We start from the raw sequence: 10081 nt of genomic DNA, 5'->3' as shown, positions 1-10081 counted from the left end.
AATTGGAAGATTTTTGCTTTCTAAATAAAAGTTAAATCTCTTACCTGCAGGAAAAGGTTGGGCAAATCTGCCGATTAGGAAATGCTCTTATGATCTCCAAGAGGAGGAGATTACTCGCCAGAGCTAGTAACAGAATAAGTAGATGATCTTCTTCACATCTTCCTTTTCTGGTCTTGCCAGTTCTAACAGACTCAAGTATGTCCTATAGCCAAAACTGGTATACTTGGACACATTCTAATATTCAAGTTTGACTGACATATTTTACCCAATATAACAATACATGCTAAGTTGGAAAAAAGAAATCCAATCCTTCCCGAGTCACATAAACATGATGCACTTAATTTCAATGACCAAAAGGAGATAGGAGTTTACTAATCCTGCTAGATCATACGGAAATAATCTCCCAATTGAAACCAATACACACTGTACATTTTCAGCACTAATACGGAAGACTGTCTGAAAGTAGAGTTTAGTACACTGCACCAATATTGTCCAGATATCAAAATGCATTAAAACTTTGAAAATTATATGGCAGATTTCGCTGCACACTGTAGAGAACACAGCTTGAGAGTATAAACGACATTCGACCAAATCTTGCACTTTGAAAATCTATAAACAAACTTTCTAATTTCATGATCCCTATGAATTCTGTACGTTTGTATCATATGATTGCCACAGAAATTCGTTACGAGAGCAAAACTAGTTTGTACATCACTCTTTGGAGGACAAGAAACATCTCAAGGCAACATTAATTTACATGCTATTTTCCGATAAAACTTAATACTCGGTTTTCTTTTGCAATATCCAAAGAAAATAACTCCCCTAGCATAATTCAGTTACTGACTCGAAAGTTATCCTCAAGTCTTAACCATGACTCATGCAAAATCAAGAAGTATGTTTAGAAAGCACATAGATTGTTCACCCTTTGTCATGTGTAGCTCCAGACAAACTGGAGATCTCCTCCCCAATATAGGAAAGCAAGCAGCATCTCCATTGACATTCGCGAAACAGAATCAGTTTGCGAATGTCCCCTGCCCCCAAACAGAGTCTGGAAGACTGTCAAGCCACATTATGACGGAAAATCAAATAACAATAGAAAGTAACAAATTCTGTCCAGCCATATCTCAAATTCTATTCTTTACATACATTAGGTTACACCATTGCAACCAAAATCTTTCAAAATATACCCATATAGTTTTAACTGAAATAAACTAGACGAACACTAGATACAATCCCAAGATGCTATCCTATTGCTTCTACATAATTCAATACATTATACCTCCAAAATTGAGGCATAAATGCAGCAATGCTCAAGCTCTAAGCTTTTCCCCCTTGGTTCCTCAATCCTTGCAAAATCTCCAATCCATAATATTAAGCCCTTAAAACACTATAAAATAAATCCAAACATAATAGAGAACCATCAAAAGCACAAATACTCAACATGAGAAAGGCCAGACCTTTTGCCATAGAAGGAAAAGTTTGGATACACCAGCTATGCCATATCTACTTCTGCAACAAACATGCAATTCTCAATTCTATCTTAACATCATATAAAGCATCACATTTGCCAAAAATAATACTCCCTCCGTCCCAATTTATGTGGCGGATGTTTGATTGGGCTCAGAGTTTGAAAAAGAGAGACTTTTGAAAATTGTGATCTAAAACAAGTCATCTACATTTGTGGTTAAAACTCATCTCATTACGGATAAAATAGAAAGTTTAACATTAAATTACTTCTAAACAAGGAAGCATGACATTTTTTGGGACAGACTAAAAAAGAAAGTATGCCAAGTAAAAAAACACAGACATAGAGAGAGAGCTGAGCCTATACCGTAGTATCATTAACTCTGAACGAATCAGCCGTGAGACCTACTAAATACATTCCAGGGAAAACATTCTGCAAAAAAACAAGCACACGAAGCAGACCATAAGAACAAAAAAAAGAAAGCAAAAGCATTAAAAAAACAACAAAAAGATGCTAGCTTTTTTCATACATCGAGTTGTTTTTGAATTGTCTTGGATCGTCTCTTGGGTCTCCTAGCGGGTCTTGACCCAGTCATAGAATAGACATCTTCCTCAATCTCTTCCCTTGACAACGAGATCCATAACTTTTTCTTTTTCTCTTTCTTACCCGACCCGAATCCATGCCCATTATCCACGTTATTATCTCTCACCCTCTGCGACCTTATATGATTACTGCTTTCAACTTCCATTTCAACGTTCTTCTTTAACGGCGCCGTTTCAGCCTCTAACCCCACCTTCATTACACTCTTTCTTGGCCTTAAATTCCACAACACTTTTTCCTCTTTTAGCCCTTCTTCTTCTTCTACATGTTTTTCTTGTCTTTGTTCTTCTACTGGGAGCTTGTCGGAGTCAGAACCACCGTTCAAGTCGGCGGGTTGGAGTGGGCTGAGGTGGTTATCGGCTGTAGACGAAGGAGACTCGCGGCGGCGGAAGCGGTGGTTGGTGTTAGTGTGACTTTTTTGGCCCCATTTCAACTGGGGTAAAGAGAAATAATGCAGTGGCTGTGACTTGACCGGTGCCGTTGCCATTACAGAACAGAGGACTGAAAAGAAAAATACTTCGGCCAAAAATGGTGCTATATGTGCAAGAATTATGGGTTCAAAGGAGAGAAATGAGGACGGCGCCGGTGGAAACAAAGAGAGAAACGAGAGGAGGTTTTTTTTTTGGTAGGAGAATGGTTTGGCTTGTGGGGGTGAGGAATAGAATGAGGGATATTAATATGATATATATATATATATATATATATATATATACACATACTATTTCCGTATAAAATGTGCATAAAATGACACGTAGGTGGGAGTACTATTTAAGTTTTAAGATCATGCTATTGGCACTCCCTTTAGAGCTTCTCGCACTCTATCAAAAAGAGTGATATTTTTTTCTTTTTCTAATGTAATTAAGTAAAAAGGATTTAACTAGCAAGAAAAATTGGTGAGATTTAATTGGTCATTTTATCATGTTCGATTTAATTTCAAGTCAAAAGTTAGCTCAAAGGGAAAGATTTTATGAAGCCGCTTATATAGGTTGGGACAACCTCCTCTTCATGGTTGATTACAAAAATTGTATCTCGAAATCTACATAATTGTGTCATGTGAAAGATAAAGTTTATCGCGAGTATTGACTACATTGAAGATTAATGAGATTCGACTATATTAAAATTTAATGAGATTCAATTTGTTGTTTCTACATAAGTATACAATAGTTTATAATGTTAACTACATTCCGATAAAGAATATACTACTTGACTTTAATTAGAAAATAGTAAAATATGTACAAAAAAGAAAGAAGGGGAGCGCGCATAGAATGTTTTCAGCTGAAATAACGTCTTTTAAGATACAAACAAGGATGTACACTTTTTTGCAATATATCATATTACCTTATGCTTCTAATAAGATTCCATTAGGGTCTTGGTCGTTTCAGGAAAAAAAAAATATTTAGTGTATTTTTACTGGTAGGATCTGAAGAGGGATAATATGTATGGACTTTACGCTTATCTTATAAAAATATTATTTCTGACAGATCATCTGCTAAAGAAAAATATTTCAAAGCAAGTTTGAAAATAAAAACAATTGTAAGGAGTTAAAAATAATGCACACAAGAACAATAACAACATTAAATGTGCTGTTTAAAAAAAATCGAGTAGTGTTGTGAAGTGTGAACAGATCACAGATGGTGACCAGAAGGCTTCCTGCATGGTGCTTGTTTGCTCTTCATTCCTTCAATCAACGTGGAAGCTTACTAGGATACAAGTTCCACATGCATCATTTTTATTTTCACTAGGAGTCGGATATTCGTGAGTATTATTTTTTGTTTGCATGGTTCAAACTCAAAACTTCTAATTATGTATAAATAAACGTTATATGTTTCACCATGATTCTTAACAGTCGCGTTAGTGCTTTTAATTTATGATACCTTATAATTTCAGGATATTTCACACGAACCATCATAACTTATTTACATATCTAACGATTTTATTTCAACAAAATATCACATTTTAAGTATTTTTAATTAGTTTTTGGCTTCTATATTTGCTAAATTTGATTAAGGGGGTGTATATATATAACATACATAGAGAACTGCTACTATTTATATGCTGTATTTACTTTTGTTTAATTTCCTTGTGCGCGAATTTTATATCTTTTTCCATGTGCAACATTTGTGAAATTTCATTTGACTCGAAAGAAAAGTCCTCTTAGATTCATAATTATTTTCCTTATTTGACTGGTTGATTTCTTGCATAGAAGTGTCTCCAGTCTCCACTCTCCAATCATAAATTGAAAAAATGGAGGTTTAAAAGCATGTTTGTCTCCTCTTCTTCTTCTTAATTAAAAAAGATTTTTTTTGCGTATAGACTTGTACCAGATTCCTCGTTTCTCGTCATGTGTGTGTGTTTGTGTGATATATTATGAATGTCAAAGGCAAATGAATGTCACCAAAAAAAATTGACAAATAAAAAAAAAACCAGATTCTCTTTTTATTCATTCAAATAATTCGTTCCTCCTATGGATTTTGTTAAAGTGGTAAGATTGAGATCTTGGATTTTATAAATCTTGGTTGGGCGTGTTTTCCTTTTCTTGAACCTCAGGCGATACAGATATAAATTAGTCGAGCCTCAAAATAAATACTTAAAAAGAAAAGATCTCAAAATTTATAGGTCTTAATAATTCAACTATCGTTAGTGGCATTTATATATTACTTTTAATCTCTTCTTTTGACCATGGATATATATATATATACCATTGCAACTGCAAATAATTTATCCATTGATAATTACGTGTAGTTGTTGACAAGTCTCTCTTTGTGTGTAGGTAATCGTACTGCTTCTCCGAAGACTCATTCTACCACAACCAGAAATCGTTTGGACACTTTTTGAAAAAGAATTTGGGCATAAAAAAAAATTCCCAAAAAAATTTCACTTTTTTTTAAATCAACGTTTGTTCATAAAATTTTCAATTTTCACTTGAAGATGCATTTTCGAAAATTTCGAAAATTTTAAAAACTCCCAAAAGTTGTTTTTCGAAATTTTCACTCACAAAACTTCAAAAACAACCCAAACTGAAATTTATGTCCAAACACAACTCTAAATTTCAAATACCATTTTCACTTGAAATTATTTTTCACCATTTTTTAAAATTTTACAATTCTTATGTCCAAACGCCTCCTAAATTTATTACTCAATCAGGTTATGTTTTCCTGTATCAACAAGTAACTTTTGATAACAAACCTAATATTAGCGGCGAAGCTAGGAGTTTCATTAAATGCGTTGAAAATATAAAGAAATAAACATCCAAAGTGGGTTCAACATCTATTATATATAAATAAAAAATATTTTTGTCTTAATATATATAGTGTAATTTTTTCTCAAATAGGTTTGGCAAAATACATACTTTACCCATCGACTTTGTACTCAAATCCCGCTTACACACTTGTTAAACACGGGAATAGTATTATACACCAAAACTTTTAAAAGTCTGTCAATTACACACCTTTTTTGTCATGTGTCACACGCGTGTATTACAAATAAAAGAGGCGCGTGAAAACTAAAAAATTCACTTGAAATTAATTTTTTAAATTTTTTTTCCTTTTTAACTATTTCCTTTAAATTAAAGAAAAAAAAATATAACCCATGACTTCTTTCCCAACCCCAAAACCCAGCGTTTTCTCCCCCCCCCCTCCCTCGGCGTCTTCGTCCCCAATCCTCATCCTAGTTTTATCTACCACCTCATATTTCGTCTCTCCAACCCCATGACTAAGAAGAAAAGAAAAAGAAGAAGAACATAAGAGCTATTGGATATTGTAAAAATCACAATTATTAACTTTTTGAAAAAGCTTGAAAATTTAATCAGGTCTTGTTGATTTTGGTGTTCCATGACCTAAAAAATTAATTTGAATTCGTGATTATTGATGAGTAAAACTTTACTTAGGTAATTAATTTTGATAAAAATTCAAAAAACACCATTAACAAGTTTGAAGCTTTAAGTTTGAGCTTGAATTTGAAATTTGTATAAGGATTTTTGTGATGAATGTTGTTAAAAATCGGTAAAAAATTGAATCTATCGTTATGGAAGAAGGTTCTTGTTGTGGAAGGGTTGGTGGTAGTATGGTGATGATGGAGAAGATGATGGGGTTAGGAAGATGTGGGAAAAAAAAAACAATCTTTGAGCAGATGTGACCAATCTTTGTCTGATGTGGTCAAAGGTATATACACCATCAAATATAACTTAAATTCTTTAAAAAATTGTGCAAGACAAAAATCCATAGTGTCCAAGAGTGTAGCCTTGTGATTACTATTAAATTGGAGGAGAATCATAATGTCTCAAGTTTAAATCACGATAGAGACAAAAATAATCGGTTGTTTTTTTTCATTTGTATAAGTCTCGGTGATATGGACCTGATTAAATTAATCAAGGTAAACACAAACTAATCAAACACCACCACTATCAAAAATAATAGTAATTTATAATCTCTATTTAGCGAATGCAACGGAACTTCCATACCGTTAGTTGTATTTCCCCACACGCAGAAACAACGTAATTTCTATCAACAATTTCCATGATGTCACGTCTGTGTCTTATGCTTGCCCTTAATATTGTAAGTTTATAACCAATTCAAAATGCTAACTATTTCATTGGTTTTCTACTAGTCTTCTAACGCGCCAAAAGAAAGAAATTAAGTCGAACTTATAAACCTTTTGACACACGTTTTTTAAAAGATGAATATACTCCTTCCATATAATAATATTTGAATAGTCACAATGTTAACAGATATCAGTTTGGTCTCTTTATCGAAAGGTGAAAGTTTCTCCAAAACATTATTAAATCCTCAAATTGAATAAACTAATAGTACAAAAGGATTTAAATTATATACAAATTTGATACCATCAGTTTCTTTCTGGCTATAACATGTTATTTAGCGTGTTTTGCAGGTTACTAATCTATCGTTGCTACATAAAATTCATATAATTATCTTTTAAGTGATATGATAGTGTTTAAGTTAAATTCTAACACAAAAAAGAGGTTGAGAACAAAAATATACAACTAGATTCTATTGAGAAAGAACAAGAAAAGCTCCCACGGATTTGTTAATCTGATACTCCATGTAACTTTTTCTATAACAATTGGGTTTAGACCGGAAGTGCACAAAGAGCCACTATTAAGGCGGCTATTTAGAAATTAGCCAGTACTTATTTTGCTTGAAAATGTAAATTAATACTCTTAATTTTAGGACAATTCAGGGTATTTATGTCCCGAAAAATTAAAGTGAAAAGTTCAAATTTAAGACATATTGGTTAATTCCTAAATATCAACCCTTTAGAATGGCTACCTAGTGTCATTTCTACCCCATTTAGGCTTCAAATTTAGATCCATAAGGTTAGAGGCCTGGTTTAAGAGCTTCTATAAAACCTCTGGGTGGGACTGGGTCCGTCGGATTAGTATTTTATAAGCTACAGAGTATTAATTTCCAAGCTATAGATTAAGACCTTTTTTTTCGACAAGCTATAGATTTAAAACTTGAGTAGAACGTAAAATATTGAAAAGTTAAGGTTAAGAATTAGCTACTACTAGAAATTCGGCAAAAACGATCAACTTTGGTCGGTCAAAAAATCGGCCAAAAACCGATCAAAGTTGATCGGTTTTTTAAAATATTTTAATTTTAATTGTTTTTTTACGAAACCAACTAACTTTGGTCGGTTTTCTTTGGCGCAAAAATGCGGAAAACTATTTTTGATTCCCGCTAAATTTATTTTTCAAGAAACCGACCAACTTTGGCCGATATACTAAAACGACCACCAAAATAGCGACCACGCGTGTTTGAACGCGTTTTGGTCGGTAATTGCCAAAACCGATCAACGCTGGTCGATTTTTGTGATCGCTGATTACCGGATTTCTAGTAGCATCTAGGCGTGTAATAATAAATTTCAAATGGATGTGTTGCACTCGTTGTCTGCTATAGGTTATTTCTTTTAAACTGAATTACAGTATTAATTAAGTTGTCTTTTTGTATTAAAAATTGTGTACATCATGACAAAGAGCTTTATCCCATAGTTAATGCTTACCTGAAACTGTAAATTACAAAATCAAAGGTCCGAATCTTATCGATAATAAGAAAGTTAATCCCGTGATTTTTATTAAGGGAAAATATAATGTATAACCGCTCCTAATCATATGTTATATACAAAAAAATATATAGATTTTATGTACTTTTACGGTTACCTAATATAAATAATTTCGGCCACGGGCTAAAAGTGATATTTGCCCTTTTATAAATGTACTATTTTGGTTTTGATTTTCAGATTGGACCGGTCCAATTGCCATGTAATGATAGGAACCATCCGACAATCAAATGCTAAAGCACTATGCGAGAAAAAAAAAAATCAGAAATACCAGATTTATAACTGGTAATTGAAAAATAGTCACAATTTCAAAAATAATTTTAATTTAGTCATTTTTCATGTAAATATAAAATCTGAACAAAAACACCCATAAAAATCAAGAAAAATTCCAGCATAATATGTTGAAGTTCAAAACTTTTATATATGAGATTCCAGCATAATGTGTTGGAGTTCCAACATAATATGATGGAAGTTTATACTAGGGGTGGATGTTCGGAAAGTTCGGATTGGATATGAGAATTTCGATTTGGATTTTTGATTTTCAGATTAAAGAAATGACAATCGAAAGGATCGAATATTTTAAGTTTGATTTCAAATTAATCGATTTGGATATTATGAATTTTCGGTTTTGAGCGTACAAGTTGAGATGTTTTATTTTTTGCAAAAATTAACATCCAAATGAAGTACTCATGTTAAATTGCTTGAAAAGTTCCTCATTCTTGCCGCAATCATCCAAATAAAGTATTCAAGTAACGAAATAATTATCAAAACATATAACAAAGATATTAAGACGGCCGATAAGAAGTAACAATAGTAAAATTATATCCAAATAGAAAGTGTTACAGTAACTTAGTAATTAATATTGAATATATGAGATAATATCTAATGGGTAGGGTATTGAACTTATTACTATTGGCATATGGATAATTGACTAAATACAAAGTATAAAAAATTTGAAATTTCAGATATCCAAAAATCCGAAGTACCAAATTCAATATCCAATCCGAAATCCAAAATTTTTAAAAATTAAATCCAAAATCTAATCCGTAATCCGAAAATCCAAACCAAAAATCTAAAAAATCATATTTCGGTTTGGATTTCGAATTTGCCCAAATATGCACACTCCTAATTTATATGCAGGAGCTCCATAATCCAGCATATTATGATAAAACTTTCCGTGTTTCAGCAAAACAATGGCTATTTTTCAGTGACTTTACAAACGCTAGATATTTTTCGATTATCAATCCGAAAATTGGCTAACACCTGCTATTTTCACGCACTATGCACCGTTTGTGTAACATTTTTGCACTATAATTTAATTGGGTATATAGCAAAGTCCCACTATATTCTCCAAATTATAAAGAGTTACCTATGATTGTAAATCAATTTTATCTAATAATACGAAAAATTTATATTCTATCGGTGTGCAAATTAAAACTTAAACTCTCGTAAAAATTGCGTTCGAGCAATATTTAATAGTAATGTGGACTAGGGTTGTGCATTTGGATCGGATATCCGAAATCCGATCCGATCCACTCTATTTCAGATTTTCGGATTTCGGATTTTCGGATTGGATACGGATTGTGTTTTATAAAATTTTGGATTTTCGGATTGGATTCGGATTGATATGATTTTCATCTGATCTGATCCGAAATCTGAAATTATATGTACTTATATAAATACTACACTAAAATTTTAGGGTTAGGCTTATACATTTTTCACACACACCCCTCACTCACTTAGATTTTTTCGCCTCTCTTTTCTTCAGTGAAGACTAAAGAGTCTCAAAGACTCAAAGTCTCAAACTTCTGATTTTACTTTGATTTTTATGTCTCTTTCTTCCGCCTCTCTTCTCTTCTCTTCTGTTTTTTATGTCTCTTTCATGTTCTATTCTTCAACTTTTGATTTTACTTTAATTTTTTTGTTTTGTTTTGGTAGATG

General features: G+C 32.5%; 1 protein-coding gene across 1 annotated transcript; it reads right to left on the bottom strand.

Annotated features, from left to right (window-relative positions):
* Window positions 1-1100: 1100 nt before the first annotated feature.
* Window positions 1101-2727, bottom strand: LOC104239849 (uncharacterized). Its single transcript, XM_009794572.2, has 3 exons — window positions 1995-2727; window positions 1832-1897; window positions 1101-1509 (listed from the first exon to the last, which is right to left on the bottom strand). The coding sequence occupies exons 1-3, from the start codon at window positions 2550-2552 to the stop codon at window positions 1504-1506; spliced, it is 630 nt and encodes a 209-aa protein (XP_009792874.1). The 5' UTR covers window positions 2553-2727; the 3' UTR covers window positions 1101-1503.
* Between the last annotated feature and the right edge of the window lie 7354 nt (window positions 2728-10081).

The sequence above is a fragment of the Nicotiana sylvestris genome, chromosome 8, assembly GCF_000393655.2.
Source record: "Nicotiana sylvestris chromosome 8, ASM39365v2, whole genome shotgun sequence".
Lineage (NCBI taxonomy): Eukaryota > Viridiplantae > Streptophyta > Magnoliopsida > Solanales > Solanaceae > Nicotiana > Nicotiana sylvestris.
This window is presented reverse-complemented; position numbering and strand designations above follow the sequence as displayed.